This window comes from Scleropages formosus, chromosome 8 (assembly GCF_900964775.1).
Source record: "Scleropages formosus chromosome 8, fSclFor1.1, whole genome shotgun sequence".
Lineage (NCBI taxonomy): Eukaryota > Metazoa > Chordata > Actinopteri > Osteoglossiformes > Osteoglossidae > Scleropages > Scleropages formosus.
The window spans coordinates 23,712,248-23,731,849 of NC_041813.1; the positions used below are offsets into that span (position 1 = coordinate 23,712,248).

General features: G+C 39.2%; 2 protein-coding genes across 2 annotated transcripts in view; both read right to left on the reverse strand.

Moving 5' to 3' along the window:
* psmd1 (proteasome 26S subunit, non-ATPase 1) overlaps nt 1-12,159 on the reverse strand; it is a 39,051-nt gene extending 26,892 nt beyond the window's left edge. The window contains exons 1-16 of the mRNA XM_018757352.2: nt 12,001-12,159; nt 11,374-11,417; nt 11,209-11,282; nt 10,699-10,868; nt 9,238-9,446; nt 8,933-9,076; nt 7,965-8,191; nt 7,738-7,798; nt 7,313-7,441; nt 7,046-7,134; nt 6,422-6,500; nt 6,156-6,329; nt 5,959-6,070; nt 5,052-5,248; nt 4,367-4,462; nt 3,677-3,741 (exon numbers count right to left, since the gene is read on the reverse strand). Of these exons, the coding sequence (XP_018612868.1) occupies nt 3,677-3,741; nt 4,367-4,462; nt 5,052-5,248; nt 5,959-6,070; nt 6,156-6,329; nt 6,422-6,500; nt 7,046-7,134; nt 7,313-7,441; nt 7,738-7,798; nt 7,965-8,191; nt 8,933-9,076; nt 9,238-9,446; nt 10,699-10,868; nt 11,209-11,282; nt 11,374-11,417; nt 12,001-12,016 (1,886 nt within the window). The 5' untranslated portion in view covers nt 12,017-12,159. The remainder of the gene's footprint in view (nt 1-3,676; nt 3,742-4,366; nt 4,463-5,051; nt 5,249-5,958; nt 6,071-6,155; nt 6,330-6,421; nt 6,501-7,045; nt 7,135-7,312; nt 7,442-7,737; nt 7,799-7,964; nt 8,192-8,932; nt 9,077-9,237; nt 9,447-10,698; nt 10,869-11,208; nt 11,283-11,373; nt 11,418-12,000) is intronic.
* Nucleotides 12,160-13,504: 1,345 nt separating this feature from the next.
* On the reverse strand, nt 13,505-17,179 carry LOC114911093 (uncharacterized protein C2orf72 homolog). The gene is made up of 3 exons (XM_029254349.1): nt 15,671-17,179; nt 14,911-15,015; nt 13,505-14,129 (listed from the first exon to the last, which is right to left on the reverse strand). The coding sequence occupies exons 1-3, from the start codon at nt 16,374-16,376 to the stop codon at nt 14,005-14,007; spliced, it is 936 nt and encodes a 311-aa protein (XP_029110182.1). The 5' UTR covers nt 16,377-17,179; the 3' UTR covers nt 13,505-14,004.
* Between the last annotated feature and the right edge of the window lie 2,423 nt (nt 17,180-19,602).

Genomic DNA, 19,602 nt, shown 5'->3' on the forward strand with positions numbered 1-19,602 from the left:
GCAGTGTGCTTTTTATTAAGTGCAAGAAATTCTGGTGCTCAAAGGGCAAAATGTCTACTAGCTCATTCAGTACGAGCTTTTAACATTTGCTTTGAAAATCCATTGAAAAACATATTTCAATCAAGCTATTTAAAGTTGAGGTCCAGCGAACTACAGGACTCCTCCTCCTATAACTTAAATGGTATAATCAATCCACCATATGAACCCCTTCTTGACACTACATCAGTAAATATGGAAAATATATAATTTATTGTGCAAACTGGCTAGTTCTGAGGGCCAAATGGGAATAAAAACCTAATTATAATTAAACAGAGTACACCCTGTCCTTATTCAAGGAATTCCATTTCAATTATTTTAAGAGCTCCAAAATTTGAGCCCTTTTATTGGACTGAATTTTAATGCTTTATTAAGCCTTGGAAATTTAGAAACATTTTTATACTTAAGAAGTTGTCACTGTATGCATAAATTAAGACTTCCAGTAAAACTTGTTTTAATAGCAGAACAGTCATTGGGGTTATTTGTTTGTTGAAAAATTAAAAACTAAAGACAGAGAATCAAAATTGAAAATGGAGTCATTGTGCAGTTACCTTAATTCTCAACAGATATTCTGCAGCTCTACTTGCTAAACATTACATTTACTTCCTGAGCAGACATGAATTTTTCAGAAGTCACATCAATTCTACATTTACATAAATTCCTACAATTTATCATATTTCTCAAGAACAACCTTTACTCTGTAAAAAATCCAACATGGGTAAAAATCCATACATTCTTTAAACAGGAAAACCGTAACCGTAAAAATACTACGGAAAGTTTAAAGTTAAAAATTCAGCAAGGGTCAGTCACCTGGAATCAGTATCAACCACATAGAAAAAGCTAACTACAATTTACAGACAAACTTAAGACATGACATTTAGGAAAAAAAAGTTTTGCTATCAATACATTTAGTCAAAGACTGTAGAGAAAAATGTCCCTTCAATGATTAAAATCTTAAAACCTGTATGCCAAACCATACAAACCGAACAGCCCAACTTCATACTAACTACATTCACTGCACACAATGACTCGAGATAATATGCTGCAATAAAGGTAGGTAAGACAACCAATGCATCAAGGCAGATAAAAGTAATAAAGATTTTTTTTCATTGCATAAGTAATTTTTGCAACAAATTTACACAAAAACAAAGTAAACCAAATAAAAATTGAGGGGGGAAATATCTCAAAACAGTTTGAATGCAGTCTGGTTGTATGATTTTTATTTTGAAACTGCTTTCCACTGTTCCAAAGCTAATTCATCCAATTTATTCCAGACACATCTACCGAAGCAAATAAGTGGCTAGTCAGATACTGGAAATTCAAAAGATGGGTAAGAAATGTGTAATGAAGGACTGCCCGTTTATCTCAGAACAATAACAACAATCATTCAGTTGGGAAATCAACCAGCCATGCATCTTGGCAAAAAAATAAATAAAGATACCGCTATTCGTACAGCTCTGCTAGTTACGAAGCACTGTTATTTAAGCAAATAGTCCTCTGCAATAAAAGACTGAAGTAATACTTTATTATTTGAAAGCAGGTACTGATAAAGACAGTAAGTATGAATATTTGAATGAAACCCATTCTTTGTTTACTATAGTACAAAACGATGGAAATCTAAGTTTTTCCACTGAGTTTTACAGTAAAAATACATGTACTTGGTTCAAACCCTGCAGTCTGCACTGACAAACAGCATACTAATTATGAACCAACTGGCTCACCACACACAATTTCTTTTATGCTTGGTAGTACCATATTTAATGGCACTATGAGTTTTGCATTAGTCTCAAAAGGTGTGATATTTTAGAGTCTGCTTCATCGTATGGAAGGAATGTTTCGCATAGTACTCACAATATTTCATTATTTATTGTGTTATCTTGCAAGTGCATGAGCTTGGTCCAATTTGTAAAGGCATGTTAGATTTCTGTGACACTCAAGTTAAAAATCGTGACTAGCAGGAAAAGGGGATTCCAGCTACGTGCTTTGATGATCTTGTTCTTTGGCTCTGATAAGGAAGGTCATCCACAAAACCAAACTCTACATTCTAGGCTTCGGAACCCACAAAACGCACAAGTGTACAGTAGGACCACAACCAAAGGATACACACAAAAGAAAAACAGTATTTAAACAATTACTGAACCTTAAGCGGAACCAAAATTAACTGCCAACCTAGAGGGTATAGAGTAAGTGCGTGTGCCTAACTATTACACCAACTATCACCAAGGTGACTCCAGAAGGATAGTAACAACTTCTTGTGAATACAGGGATATTACCAAGACATTCCACTGCCTAACAATGATTTTCTTACGAAGCCTCGCACAAAAACCGCCTGTGCATGCAATACCTGCATTCCTAGCACAAATGAGCAGAGGCTGAAAATCAACGGGGGTGGTTCTGAACAGCCGAAATTCTAAACACAGGCAGGATTTACACCAGGTTTATCTTACAGGCAATTGATCATAAGACTATCGCATAGCCTTTTTTGGGCTTAAAATAGCTTCCCAGTTCCTGCACTTGGCCCAGTGCAGTGTTTAATACTGCTGCGTGAATTTACATTGAAAGATGAAGGACAGGATTCTGTAAACTGCTAAAAGAGGAACACAAGAGAAGGAGGTTAAGCAGAGGCAGAGCGGATTTCGGCAATAAACCACCCCGCAGCACTCGTCACGAGGCTCGCAGAGCCATGGACAAAAACCATTCAGCAAAGGTCACCCATCTATTTTCCTGCAGACGAGAGAATGCATGCTTACCGATGCCATATACATATTTATGTGTGGTCCACTGTTGCAGAATGCACCGGCTTACAAGGGCCTATCATAAAAACAAATGCCATACAAATTTAGCATTGTAGGCAGGCTCTCTAATGAAAAAACTGAACGCATATTCCACAGCTGTTAACAGCAATTGTGCATTGATTAACAACAACATTCATTGGGACCATAAAGATAAATGAGACACATTCTTACTATTTTAGAAACAATCAAGTTCTTTCACAACAATATTTTGAAATTTGTTGTTGTAGTCGTATTGTACATGTCTGTAAAATGGAATTAGTTAAGTAATTTATGGAATTTTAAAATCAGACACTGATCTACCAGACATCTGATTTAATATTATGAATGTATCATTCTGATAAATTTGATTCAAAGAACCTTGAAATTACAAAACTAGGAAAAAAGCACCCATTTCATAAGTTTTAAAAAGAAAAACATGAATTAGGGAAAAAAAAATGTCCGATTAACTATAACAAAAAAGTTTAAGTGCTGGTTTATAGCTGTGCTACACATAAATACAGCACCACTAGCAATAGTTAGTTTAAAACTCATTTCCAGACGTTAGCCATTTGCAAAGAAGTGATGAATTCTGAGCTTCCATTGGATGTTTAAAATAATAAATAAATTTTAAAAAAAAGTGGAGATAATATAAACTAGCGGGACCTATGCAACAACACTGACAAAATGCATTTGGAAAGTACTACAAAACTATGAAAGGCATTGTCCTTGTGTGTATAACTGATATGAAACAATCAAATTTTCTGAATTAGAACACTGGAGGTGCACAGCAGTCAGACTGCTTACAAGAATCAGAGGGCAGCTGCGCCAAGGCAACGTTGCGGTCCAGGGGAACTGATAGTACGTACCTGAACAAGATGAACCCAATTGACTCCACCGCAGCTCGTCTCACGTCATCATTCACATCACTAACCTTTCATAATAAGAGACATATGATCAGCAGGGATGTCAGATGGCAGGAAAAGCAAGAAATTATCAGATGCATGCCTGATGTCCACTAGAAAATGTGTGGATGCTCACTCCTTATGGAAATTAAAAGTTAGGATTTAAGTATTTTTTTACTAGTTTAAGAGTATAAAAGGTTAAAAGAAAGCAATCTCTATTCAAAAGTCATAAGCACAGAGCATTATGCTGTTAGGCACTGCAAAATTAAAACATCTTAAAAAAAAAAAAACATATACCAGGTTTAAAGCATTTAGGCACAGAATTTCAAAAATGATCTATTCCAAAAAACATTTTTCACAGTGACATTAAAAAGAGTAGCTGCCTTCATTTACTAAGACTTACTAAGGCCGCCACCTACTGGGAGAGATAGCAGTCTGACTGGCAAAGCCAAACTTGTCTTAGAGAGGAAAGGCAAGCAAAGCTCCTTTTTGGAGTAAGCAAACAAAAAGCAGGTCATTCAGCACACAAGATAATACGTAACTAACTTGTGTTCAATGCTTTGGGGATAGGCTCCAGCTCACCATAACCATGCTCAGGACAAGCAGTTATTGTAATTGAATGGATGGATGGATCAATGTGGGGACGAGACTTACAGCCACATGCAGCAGGCGCCGAATGGCTTTGTTGTTCCCCGAGCCGCAGTAAGCCATGGCCACTGTATACATTCCTGAGCGCCGCAGGATGGGATCCTGGATCAGCCGTGAGAAGGGGGGGATAAAAGTAAGCCTTCCTTCACTTCATGTACATTTGTTAGGAAAATACTGATCACGGGATTCAATGACTGTTTAAGGGTTTTACAAGGTGATATTTGAAATTCTAATGGTATAGTACAACACCATTGTAAAACAAAGATCTTAAAACATGAATCAAAGTATCTTCATATCTACAGCGTTTTGCAAGAAAATTATATCTTTACCGCCCTGGCGGATAATTTTTGACAAGTCCCAGAAGTAGAAAAAGAGGCAGAGCTCAGCGTAAAGAAAAAATATATCTGCAATTTACTGAGTCAAATAAGACAGAATCTGCCTTTCATAACCCACTACCTCAGTAGTACTGTCCTAAAAAAACCCACAGGCAGCACCTCCTACATTTAAATTTATTTATTCAGCAGATGCTGTTCTCCAAAGCAACTTCTAATGAACTCTGTAGTGTTATCAGCCCACACACTATTTCACCAAGGTGACTTACAATGTACTGTACACTACTTACAATGGGTCACTAATCCATAGCTCAGTGGAACACACTCTCTCTGTCACTCACACACTCCTAGTGGCCTACCTTGTCCCTACAGAGGCTCTCGATGAGCGTGTCTGCCTCCTCCATCCGACCGTACATGACCAGAGCAATACCAACCGCCAGGCCCCGTAGGATCTTCTCATGCTGTGTTTCTTGGGCATAGCCCACCATGTCCTCAATGGCCTGGGCTGATTTTGAACCAAGCATCACCAAACCTAGGGCAAGCCCAGCTGCCTCACCTATCACAAACATACACACAAAAGAATGAACACAGGAACAGTGAACACAAACTAAACTGGGACAAATTGATATTTATAATTTTTTTTTTTTTTTTTTAAAACAGCTGCTCAATTCTGAGTCCCCTGTGGTCCCTTTGAAGCATGGTGGCACAGTAGGTAGCGGAGGTGCCTCACAGTGCCTAAGCTGTGACGGGATGCGATATGAACTCTGGAGTTTACATGAAAGAGGAGTCTGATGGGTGGATTTGCCACAGGTGCTCTGGTTTCCTCCCATAGCACAAAGAACCATGTTTCTGAAAAACTGGTGTTCTAAACCGACCATAGTATGTGGTTGTGTGAATAACTTGTGTGGCCATGCTGCAATGGACTGGTATTCTGTCCGAAGTGTACCTATCTTAGTGCCCTATGCTTTCAGAATTTGCTGTAGACCACAACTTTTCCAGAGGATACACAGTAATGAACAAGAGTGATTTTTATAAATAAAAGAATATTTAAAATAAAATAATGAACTACCAGTGAACTAGTTACAAAAAATTACTGCTTTCTAGAGCAACATATGTAATCTCAAAAGAAACACAAATAGCACATAAACTAGCAGCCAGACAGCTCAATTTAGATAAATACCATAACTACAGTTGTCATTTATCAAAATTTTCCCATCATGCTAAGGTATACACCTAACTAGTACATTTAGTGTGACCTTCACACACCTGTGACAGCATCATCCTGGTACAGATTGGACTTCAGCAGGTCATAAACATCCTGCCGGGCAGTGCCCAGGGCAGCCAGCCCCAGGCCCAGAGCTCCACCATGACGAACAATCTAGGAAGAGCAATGGATAAAAATACTCAGCAAGGTTACAGTAACAGATTCTGGAAAATCTCACATCACACTGGTTGTTACTCACATCATTGCTGGCATTCTTGAGTTGGTTAAGGAGGTAGTCAATGATGTCCCCTCCATGGTTGGCATGAATGAGCCCTAGGGCATAGAGACCACCTCCCTCCTGATAGGCTGAGCCAGGCGAGGTGTCTTTGGGGAGGTATGTGGCCATCAGCTGCAGTGCCTCTTTCTCATGTCCCTGTCCAGAAAAACAACAAACATCACATTCTGGAACCTTTCCAAATAATAGAAGGTACAAGCTATATTTAAGGCAAGTATGGTTTATCTTGCCTTGTGAATGACACCCAGGCTAGCGGTGGCAGTGAACTTGGCCCAGTTAGTAGCTCTTGCTAACCATTCCAAGTTCTCCCTGTTCACAGAAAAAGGAAAAAAAAGAGAAAAACTTCTACACTAACAGTAGTCATACAACAAGGTATTAATACAAAAGCACACAGAAATATTTTTAAAAACAAAGGAAAGAAACCCATCTAAGAAAATTTCTAGAGTCCAAAAACAAAGAGAATAGAAAAGTAACAGACAGCACTCAGGTTTTTCCTTCTTGGTCTTCACCATTAAATGACAAAGAAACATTTCATTTTAGAAGGTTTAATTTCATCCACTAATTAAGGTTGCGTTCCTTTGTTTTTTTCCTAGCTTAAATGTTTTTGTTCTTTAGGATTTAACTTGATGTGTAACTGATATGTTAAATGGGTTCGAACCAATAAATCCATTTTAAAGTTAAAAAAAAAAAGCATTACCAGGCATTTATCATTTTTCTTATATTTACCATTTCACTGTACATAACCCACTTACAATTTTAGATGAAAATTAAACGATAAATTTTAAAATTCTGATCTTTAAAAGCAAAGAGTTAGTTGATGAGCACCACTGTGGCCAAGACAGAGGCAGTCATACCTGAGGAACTGGTCACTGGTGGTTCCTGTGTGCATGAAGGAGTTGGCTATGACCGTCGCTGTGTGGCAAACTGAATTTCTGACTGCATCCTAGGAAGGCACAGGAAAAGGATGTCACACCTTACATAAATAAAGACAGGCCACTTTACTATGAGGACCTGTACCACACCTCTTCTATTAATAATGGCTCGGCTAAAGTGATATAATTATGACCAATTACACTTTTCAATATCTTGAGCTGAAAATGTCGTTGGCCTCATTTGCTCACCTTCGTGTTCTTAAGAATCATCAGATCTGTATTGTTGTTCCTTATGAGAAACTGGAGATGCAGTTCTATAGTCATTTCTCCACTGAGTATTTTGATCATCTTGGAATTCTGGTCTTTTGGTTCATCCTTCTACAGTCAGCCAAACAAAAGAGGAGATTACTCTATTAAGTAATTGCTGAAAAATCTTACGAGCTGGAGTGTCATACCTATTCATTGACAGAGGCCTTAAAAATTCAAGTTTCTATGTATATTAAACTAGAAATTTTAACATTAACCACAGCAGATACAAAACAGTTTCCACACACACTATGTAGCGCACACAGAAACTTTAAGCTCTTTAAAAGAACTCCAGTCTGGGAAAACAATGCAATCAAAATCAATACCACAAAATCTTCAAAGGTGAAAAGAATAGACCCATCACTCACTGACTCTGACGCCCTTCCAGCAGGGGAGCTCCCGGCTTTGTCATCTGTTTCCATGGCATCACTAGAATGACACAAAAATTTTTCCTCAAATTATGAAAGGAAAACCATTGATTTCTCCTATCCAAGGTGACTCTACCAAAAAAAAAAGATTTTTTTTTAAATCCTCAGTGTTTACATGCAGACATAATTCAACTTAAACCCCACAAACTCATTTTCCCCACATTCACCCGTCCTTATCGTGTGATGCTACTGTGCCCGTGTTGGTGGATCCAGGTACAGCAGGAATGGGTGTGCCAACTGTATGCAGGTTTTGGATGACAGATGAGAGGAACTGCTGGCTGGCACTCTCGTACAGGTCAAAGCAGATCTGATAGGCCATGAGCAGGTTATCTTCCTTCACCAACTTTTCCAGGATGTCACTGACTGCCTGGGGGTCATCCAGGAAGATCAAGCACTAAACAGAACAGAGACTGGGTGTTAGTCAAGACATCAGTCAGGGTATAAAAACTTCAGAAGACTAACTAAACTAAAGTCAAGTACAGTGTATACCCAACCACTTACATTTATTCATTTAGCAGACGCTTTTCTCCAAAGCAACATACATCTCAGAGCAAATACAATTTGTGCATTACGTTAGGAGAAAGAGAGACATAGCTGCAGGTATGTGAATCTTAAGTAAACCTAGTTTGTTTCTTTCACTTTATGCACCGATGTTCATCGCATGAGTTGGTGCGCAAAACTCAGGATAGACCAATCCTGATCAATTGTAATACACATTGTACCTTTTTTTTTTTTTTTTTTTTTAAACTGAGTGGAACAGTGACTGCTAGTAAACACTTCCAATGGTCTTGAAAAGAACAAAATACTTACATGCTAACCATAAAATGGAAGGATTCATTATTTTATTATGAACCATTATCTGACATCTTCTATATATTAAATGATTCTTAAAATTTTTTTAAATAATTGAACTGGATAAAATTTAACACTAAAAACTGTAAGACAGCTTAAGACTAAACATACTTTAAAACCTCGAAATAAAAAAAAAAAATTAAAACATACATCAAGCAATTAAGTGCAAAAGATACTGAATGTTAGCAGAAGCTTGTTTGTGCTTTTGGAGAAGCACTTCAAAGCAAAACTTTTTCTCTCTTGCCTCTACAAAAAAAAACACAAAATCCCCAGGTGGCAATACCTGACAAACATTTATGAAGTCGGGCTTTTCCAGATTCATGTACAACTTGACCAGCACCCTGAGAACTTCATTGCGAAACTGCTTGTTCTGCATCAGCGACATGCACACCTTCAGACTGTAGGCCAGGAGCCCACTGACATCGTTCTGTTGGAAGAAAAAGAAAAGCCTAAATTGCTACTTTGCCATTACTCTATGTTTTCTGATAATCTCTACACCACAAAAGGCAACTCAAATACATAATTATGAACTGGCCAGGAACCAATTAATGTGAGTAAGACGCATGTTGCTTTGTAGAACATTCTTACAGACTCCAGGATGGTCTTCTCAAAAATGTCCAAGCGGCGTGTTTCCAGGGCAATTCCAATTGCCTGCTTGTATTTGTGGTCACCTATGCAGCGAAGGAACATCTTGTTGACAATGCCCTCAAGCCGGGGATCTATGCTCCTCTTCTCCTTGCCTTCGGGCAGTTCAGAATTCTCCACACGCAGCTTTGTGTAGTAATCGATGCACTTGGCTGCAAGCAAAACATAAAATTATTGCATACAAAAAATGTCTATACTAAATGTGCAGGTGGCATAGCAATGTCCTTCAAAAAAAGAACTACTACAAAACTGTACGTTAATACAAGAACATAAAAACATAACTCATAATTCATGAACAATTAAACAATTTGCTTAAGACAGGATAAAAACAATACATATGAACCACACACACACACATTTTCAGAACCGCTTGTCCCATATGGGGTCGCAGGGAACCGGAGCCTACCCGGTAACACAGGGCGTAAGGCCGGAGGGGGAGGGGACACACCCAGGACGGGACGTCAGTCCGTCGCAAGGCACCCCAAGCGGGACTCGAACCCCAGACCCACCGGAGAGGAGGACTGTGGTCCAACCCACTGCGCCACCGCACCCCCTCTGAAGTTACAGTGAATGCTAATTACAGTAAATTACAGTAAAAATTCCATGAAAGGGTAAATCCTCAGAAAATTTTTAAGAATCAGAGTGCAGTTACAGTCCCAATATCTGCATCACTTAAATATCTTAAAAAAAAACACAATGTATGTTGCTTTAGAGAAGAGTAAAAACATCAGCTAGATGCATACATTTAAATAGAAATTTTCTGGCAGAGCTAAAATAGAGAACCTGTTTGGAGTGGGTTGTTCATTGAATTTCCAGTGTTTCTCCATACACTAGTGATATCGTTGAGTACTATTGTAAATTCACTTGCCTACAGCAATGGATAACATGATAGCCTCCAGAAAAATATGCATTCTTTTAATCTAAAGTAACATGCGCTATCTGCTGTTTACACATTAAAAGGTGATTATATCTCCTGAAACACAGTCATTGCCAATTTCTGATGTGCTGAAGGATTACTAAGTGATAACTTGTTAACATTCTGATCATTTCTTTGTGTCTGTGTATAAGGCACTCGGAATCAGGCCCCGTCCCTCACAAACAATCGTTTCCAGCTTGACTTCAGCAGTGAGTTTTGTTTTCCTCCATGAGAGCTGCCATCCCATGAACCAATTGTTGATTATTTTAAATCACTTACAGAAAAATTAAACAATCCAGAACTATGCTTTACATAGGCCTGGCCAGTAATTTCAGGAAAAATGAACAGGGCCTGGACTGAACTCACTATCACTCCAAGCAGCACGGTTCACTAGTCCGTACTGTACCGGAGAAAAGCACACTTAATATCACAAATGCTGCAACAAAAGATCATTTGGTACAAATGCAAAAATCATTTTTTATACAAACCAATAATTGTCTCCACATATTCAGAATCATCAGTGACATTGAACAGGTCCCCGGCACCGAGAGCATAGTTCAATGACTCCTCAAAGGCCCCGAGATGATAGAAGACTTTGGAAGCCACCAACGCAGCAAATTCCCTGCTACGGAATGTCTCATCTTCATATAGGACCTCACTAAAGAAAAGAAAGTAATGCAAGTCATACAGTAACTGTATAAGACCTTATCTTCTAAAATGAATACATTTAAATATTTAACATCTTCTCATATTAGACTCTACAATCTCCTGTTTTAGAAAACTACATTCAGGGTGTATAAACTTGTGTCAGGATTATAAAACTATTCAATTTAAACACAAAAACACAGGCCAGTTTATTTCCAGGAACACCACATTTTACACAAAAGCTGATTAAACAACTACAAAGAAGACTGGCCCTGTTAAAAAATTTTGTCGTCAAACTTAAAATCACATCTCAGTCAGTATTTCTCATGTTACCTCACCAAAAAATTACTTACATTTTATCAACAGATTCAGATATCTCAGCCCAAAAGTCATTCACAATAGAATTCAACTTGTGCAGTGCAAACTCCTGAAAAAGGACACAGCAACACATTACAGCACACTATTAGAGTGAAGGATTCTTAATATTAATCCAAACAGCACGAAAAGAATGAGTATACCTTGAGCTGAGGCTCATCCTCATCCAGGAGAGAAATTATTCCAGCTGTAAGGGAGAAAAGTTTACTGTTTTATTCACGCACAAAGACACCTAACATAGTATCTGGACAGAAAAAAAAATTCCTTAGAATAAATGAAGGACCTGGCTGAAGTGACTTGTGAAAACGAGATAAACAGAGAAATTCTAGAGCCCAGAGAGACTAGCAGCAAGCCTAGATTTCACGCAAAAAGGACAACAGTGCTTAAAGTAGAGCCCTGACTGAACGTTGCCCATGTTTTCATCAGCAGAAAGGATAACTAGTATTTTTCCTGCTGAACGAAAAATGTTTCTTTAAGAAGACAGGAATTGACACTTAACATGCCGCTACTGTTTCCTGCTAGCTACGGCAGCCATACATTCGCAATGTGGGGCAAAAACAAAAGCCTTCCTTCGCTGTCAGCTCAGAAATAACATATTGACTCAATGAAGAGTATAATATCATACTGACAAATAAAAGGTAATATGTAACGCAGAACTGCAGAGAGTTCGCAGGCTGGCTGTGTGACTCAGCTAAATCAACCGGCTAACCCGCAAGCTAAACACAGTAGCTAGGGAGGAGAAAAAAAACTTTAAAAAGTTGACCACTCACCTGCGGAAGTTATCATTTTGAAGGCTTGCAAGCTACCTTTACTATCTGCCTCAAGAAGGACACCAAAATCCTCCTTTTTCAGTGACTACCAACAAAAAAAAAACGACTTAGAGTTACAATCAATCACCTCCTCAGACGTACACAACGGTACGGCTTCACTTTTTCTCCCCCCCCCCGCCCTCAAAGGCGGTCCCTCGGCATGTAAGGACCCTTCAACCAGGTGTCCTCTGCACTGCCTGTATGGCTGACACAATACGAGTAACAATTATATTTTTTACCAGAGCGAAAAAAAACGAAATAATCCCACAAATAGCAGAATACTACTTATAAATCATTTTATTCCCGGTTTTAAACTACGCTCTGCCAACAGACTAAGTAATTCTGAACTGGAGAAATTTTTGCCACAACACTAGCCGATCAACAAAGAATAATGAACTCTGCCCCTTGTGTTCAGAAAAAAAAGTGCATCCAAAATGAATCCAAATGGAACACATGCTCAAAAGCTAAAGTAATATACATCTCTTTCTCTTTCTAAATTGTCACTTTTCTCTGATACGCAGATGTACATGTATGTTTCTGTTAAGTGTATCCAATTATTTTTGAATAACTGCTTCTCCAGTGATGTGTTTTGACCATCCGGAGTCTATCCTGGAACCACAGGACTTATAAAGCAACAAGGTTCACCTTGGACGGGACACCCATCCATCACAGGATGCTCACTCATTCATTCACTCGCACACACGCTAAATTCAGTTTAGACTTACTGATACACCTGAAACACTTGTCTTTGGACTGACGTGACAGATTTGAACCCACATCCAATCCCACAACCCAGGGACTGAATAAATAGGCAAAATTTTGCAGCATAAGAATGAAACATAAACATGGGTTATTATATCAATCAATTTAATAAAAAGATTTTTTTAAAAATAATTACAATTAGTTTTTTTTAATCCCTTAACCTATTGATACTTACATTACACTTCAGTAAGTCAAATATGTAGAGATCTGCATGTGACAAGATTTTTCCTTACAGCAAATGTAATGTGATCTGAAACAAAACTATAAACATACATGTGTAAATCATAAATCAGTAATCAGGAAAAAAATATTTTTGAAAAGCGAGTTACATGAACATAGATTCTTGGATTAAAAAGAAACAACACTATCATTTGGTCAAAAGACGGGCATAATATATGTCCAGAAATCCATTAATATAATATAAATTTAACTATATTAATATATTAATTTGTTTTTACAATTCCTCAAATACTGAATGCTACTTTAAAAAACTGTTTAAAACACCTTTTACAATATTTTCACATGGATCCGTAAACTGCTTCAAGAGTAAAACGTAACATTTTACCAATAGCAATTAAGATTTAAAAATCTGTGTAAACAATGACTTCACAGTTACCATTAAGGAATATTTTCAGTAAAAACAGCCAAATTATATGCTAAAATCTCTTTGTAACAATTAAAATAAGAAGTCTCACAATCACAGACAGTTCTTCAGTTTTTCACTTTGTGAGTGCTATAATTTACTACTCCAGGACAATCTAAGCAGATGGAAAATAACAAGGCAAAGGTTCTCATTAAAAAGGTTCATCATAAGATTCTCCTAGCAAAATGACAAAGTAATTCAGCAGCTGTAGATCTTCTCATGTAAGATTTCAGGCAGCAGATTCTTAGCTTGATTGAGTTAACATTTCATCCCACAATGAGACTTACCGTAACACCAGGTATTACACACATTTGTGCCAATGTAGTCAGCAGGTTTACATATATCAGCCTTCATCTGGTCACAGTATACATGAGTAATTTAAAGACAGCTGAGGTCGATTGTTACGTATTTCTGCACCTAGCTCAAAAAGCTATATATTTTGCTGCTTCATATAGTATTACACTTAAAAAAAGCATTTAAAAGACGCAAAATGTCACTTTTAGCATAATTTTAGTGATTGTAGTGAAAATCAGTAGCATCTCAGTTATGGCATCAGCTCTTCAGGTGGACTGACAGTGATGATTGTCTTCGACATATTTCCCGCTGATGCTGCAGTCCTTCTGCTCCCCATCGGGCACTGAGGTTTTCTGCAGCGGAATGTCCTCTTCTGCAATCTCCGGTCCCCCTAAAATCAAAGAGAACGGTTACATTTGTTACTAGAGATTATGCTTGTATGACCAGACTAATGGGAGTAGGAAGATCCGGTCATGCGATACATGAGAATGAGTGGTGTATCACTTTTTTTAATCGTTCTGACATGATAGTAACCTTGTTAATTATGATTACATAGTAATCTACATAAATTAAATGTTTTTTAAAAAAAATCAATACGATGGTTTTTCTTGTGTGTCATATGCTTGCAAATCACCTGAAATATTGATCTCTTTCTCCCCCCCCAGTGTTTCATTTCACTCAATATCCCACCACTGGGAGAAAAATGAATAGTCTTGATGAGAGAGTGGAGGCTGCTGCAAAGAATATGACAATTCTTCCCAATTTTCCATGCCCAAAAAATACTTTTACACATTGTATACCGAACAATCACTTAATATATTAAACAGCTTGTGCTTAATGTCACCAATAAACCCATAACCTTTTTCCCTATTTTTTTTTTTTTTTAAGTTCTGCAAAGTATATTTTTGACTATGCCCATTCTAACATCCAGTCACCCGATGTCCAGTCGTATGGATTCACTATACTTGTAATGACAATAATGGCATACATACAAACATAAATATGTAGCAAACCAGGAAAGCTACTGTTTATAAAAAAAAAAAAAAAACAGGACCTGTCCTGAAGGGGAACCCTACAACCTATTTACCATGTTTTTACACCTACTATGTACGTGTCATGTCTGTCCCCAGACCACGGGGTTTATCTGAGTTTTGATCCAATGTTGTTCCCACCTGGTTGTCTGTGTGTTGAAGGTCCTTCCCTGTATCTTCCCCTGCGAGTCCATGGGAAGCAGTGAAGCATCCGCAAGAAGGGGCTCTTTCTGTCCACAGCGCTACCTAAAACCACACTGACTTTAATAATAAAAAGGACGTCTGGCAGCAATCGTTATACACTGGGAATACCACTCTTTTTTTTTTTAATCTTAGTTTCACTGTTATTATTATCACTGGATTTAGCTGACATATTCACCTATGGAATCTTACAATACCGGTAAGTACCCATAAAATGTATTTACCCCACCTGGACTTTATGTTTTACAGTTGTTGCAGTGAGCAACAATGGATTTAACTAGGCTTTTTTGTCACGGATGAATGGAAAAATGCACAAATGATAAAGTGAAAATATTTCAACCAATGCATTTTTACCAGACGCTTTTACCCAAAGTGACATGCAGACACGTTAAGTCCACTAGCAATAAATAAGTTACCCATTTATACTGCACCACATTTTTAGAGGATTAAATTTCGCTAAGTACCTTAATCAGTGTGGGACACCAGGGGTTGGATTTAAACGTGAGACCTTCAGATTACCAAGTGACAGGGCTAACCACTACGCCACCTGCTGACCTCAGCAGTCCCAATAACACATCGCGTACGTGGATTAAGTTGTTGCTTGAGGCGTTGCCATGGAAACCGGCATCTGTAAAAATGTCGCATTTCCGCTGCTGTACATAACATAAGTGTGGGGGGAACAGTTAATTAAGGCGTCGACCTTTGCAAAGTGAGGCTCGCACGGTCCTGCAGACGTTCCTCTTTATCGCTTGAACCACTTCGGGGGTCCCCGGTGCGAACTGTCCCACCCAGATGGCCTCGGGCGGCTGGCGCGAGAACAACGTGCGCAGAAGCTCTTCCAAGAGCCCCAGGCACGCGCACGGCTGCGCGGGGACCTCCGCGCCGTACACCAAGCCGAGCAGCGCGGGCGGCACGCAGCCCTTTCGCAGGCGGCCCCGCACGTCCTTCAGGATCTCCTTCACGCACAGGCCGCCGCGGTCACGAGTGAGAAACTCCCGCGTGAAGACGAAGATGACGAGTGCGGAGTCGATGGTGCGCGCCACGCGGCGGGCTCTCCGGCTCGCGCGGGAGCTGTCTGGCTTCGCGAGCGCGTCCGCGTCCGCGTGTACGTCCTCCGAGCCCGGATCCCCCTTCTCAACTGCACGCGTGTGCTGTGGGCTCGCGAGCCCATTCACGTTGTTGTCGCACGCCGGCTGCGAGTCGGCGGGGGCGCGTGGGAACACCACCCGCACGAACTCCTCGAGGACCCGGCCTCGAGCTCCGTCTTCGGCCCCGCCGCAGGCATCGCTGACGAGGTGGATTCTCTCCTTGCCGCCGATCTCCCGCAGAAGCCACTCGAACTCCTCTTCCTCCTCCTCCTGCTGCTTCTCCTCCGCTCGCTGCTCGTCCCGGGACCGGGCGGCCATCTCCGACTCCGAGTCCCCCGCGCAGATTACCGCAGATCGGCGCGTGCACGGACTGAGCACCCTGCTGTCAAGAGCCGACAGTTCAGCGCGCGCGTTTCAGTCGCACATGTCCGCAGTCCACATACTCAACAGCCTGGTTACGGTGAAATATCCGAACTCGCAATTATCTAACGGCTCTTCCGACCGAGCGCTGCAGTCCAGGCGAAACTTCACGGATTTGCGAGGGGCGTGGCCGAACGCGCAAGGCCTTGTGCTTATTGGGGGATACATTTCGATGGGCGGTCCCTTCTGGAGTTGCGCCAAAAGAACTGTTTGCGGTCAAGTTAATTTATAATGTGCACTGATAACCTAAATAAACATACAGCACAAGAGGGCTTTATTGATCTGTAAATCGTTATCATGTTAAAATAAGTGATATTTAGTACACGTGTAATTGCTTAAAATACTTTAACGCGCACAAATGATGATACAACAACCAGTGATTTCTTTCATTGCATTCGATTTACTCAGAAATAGTTGAATGTGAAAAAATAGTTGTATGTGGAAGCAACTGAGACCATCCCTAGCAGCACGCTGTACGACCTTTAGACTTAAATATTGTGGTAATTTTTTTTTTTTACTTTGAGAGCGAAAGTATGTCCCAGAAGATGCTGAATGTACATAGTAAAATAATTGATAGTTATACATATATAATAGTAGATTATATATTATAGTATATTACTTATTTGTACAAAGTTTTTGGTTTATATATTTGTGTAAGGTGTAGTTATTGTTGAGATCTTTTGAAACCACCTTTAAAACCTTCACTTCAAAAAAGTGCACTGCATTGACATCCCACCAAGAAATTAGTCAACTTAGCTGTGTGCCCTTTGTGAATTTCCCTGTTGAGATTAATACAGTACCTATCCTGTCCTATCCTAAGGTAGAGGAGAAGGCAAAGCATCCATGAGTGGCCTATAGTTTTGAAAAAAGTGCTGAAGTGTATAGAGCATGGTGAAAGACAAATATTTCAGTTTTCTCATGATTTTCCTTGGTTTTTTACTGTTTTCTGTTATGCCTGTTTTTCCATTTTGTTTAGTATTGTTAATAAAAAGACAGTTTTTTGTTGGGAAAACTTGCTGTCTTTGGCCTCTGTCCCACCCCTCATGGCCATCTCTGCCCCTCATTTGGCCACACTAAATAAAATTACATTTCTGTCCTAAAATGAGACAAGGACAAACCACCAAAAAGTTTACCGAATAGAAAAACAATGTCATCAGTAACAAATATCAGACTCAATAAAAAAATGAATCACCACCACCGGGTTGTTGCCTCTTATTTATTTCTCGTTGGGTATGGCTGTGCTTCATGGAGAAAGGGGTGTGGACCAGGGCTCCAGTCAGCCACATACATTTCTATAGAAAATGTTGCTTTTTGACATGGCTTGGTTGTCAGCAATATGAGAATGCTTCCCATTCAAATGCAGAACATCCTCAGTCTCTTCGCCATCATCATCTTCTTCTCTGCTACCCTCTGTGTCACTGTATTCCTCATCTTCTTCAGAATTATACGGTTCAAAATCATCTAGGTATGGGTAATCATGCTCATCCACTGTGAAGTCTTCTTCCTATTTGGAAAAAAAAAAAAAAAAAAAAAACATTAGGGTGTCAGAATGCAGACCACACAAATAGAATGTGGATAATTCTGATCCTCGGTTCCTAAAGTTGCATTATTATCAGCTAGTCACTGTGCCTTTAAACAAGCTGTAAGGAATCTGACACTTTGGAATTATTACTTATAAAATGTGTACATATGTTCAACTGAAACAAATTCCTTGTTGATACTGGCCTAACTAGTTTGATACTATCACCTGGACACAATAGAAGACACTGAACAAGACCTCGATACTGGAGAATGTAGTAACATTGACATTTTTTGTCATTGCCATGAAAGAAGGCTCCTGGAACAGATTGGTTTCCCACCAAAGTTTTGTCAGAAGAAGACAAAAGATTTGTCAAGGTGCTTACACATTCAAGCCAACAAATTTGGAAACATCACAGGAGCGACAAGCTAGAAAAGGTTAATTTACCTTCCAATACTAAAAAAAGGAGACAACAGTGTGTGAACTACCACCCACTTTACACAATTTCACATCAGCAGGTTTATGTTGATGATCATTTAATGCAGACTCTGAAAAAATTTTGAAAAGCACAAAAATGCCAGTATGAAAGCTGAACTAGAGGACGAGAAATGTTGAATGGGTAGGTGGACCACCACCGATCTTCGATAGCTGACGAGGTCACGCTGAAAGCAGAGGATGAAGGCTTTAAAATTCTGTTTTAAAGGTGGACAACAAAACAATGGGAAAATTAAAACTGAAAAAAACTAAATGACCTGCATGTATTGTGGCAAACACGCAGAAGTAATTGACAGCTGTCTATTGACTCATTGCATGTAAGAACAATAATGGAGGAGAAGAAAAATAAGAAAAAGATTCAAGCAAAAAACGACTTAAATGAATACTACAGGCACATTACCTTCCTGGAGCTACTGAGATGGGAGAATTTCACAAGTGGCAGTTTTGGTTTGGAGGGAAGTACAGGTATTCCAGAGAGCCGAGGATCACGTCTAAGGGTTGGCCACCTGGATGGTGTCTGTGAATATGTGACGAAATGGTAACATTACCAAACTAATATGTACACATCTCTGTATCAGTGGCTTACAAAATATGATGCTGCTATACCTTTGGACTGAAACGTATCCAAGGCCGATGGTATCCATCGTCACTGCTTGGTTCCCTATGAAAAAACAGAAAAGTAAAAAGCAACACTGAAAGGTTCAAGTGAAACATTTCACAGAAAAATTAATCTACATGCCTAATGAACTATTTGTAACCGAAAAACCTAATATAAAAAGGATGTTCCATAAACTGTCATTTTGATTGTTCCTTTTATAGTATTACATGTTTGAGGAAAGAACATACATGCCAAAGTTTCTGTAATTAGCTGATGATCACAAGAAATTAAAATAAAATGGACATAAAACTGAAATAAAACCAGATGTTCAGCCACGACAGAAACTGATGACATTCAGTGAATGAAGGAAAGGATCAGCGTCTGGCATTCACTAGTTGCTCTGACCTTTGTTTATCTGGGGCTACTCTCTCCTTTGCTATGATTCTCAACATTATTCTTGGTCTGTGGTGGCAGTAATATGACATGTGAAAACTAAAAGCCAAAAGGATACA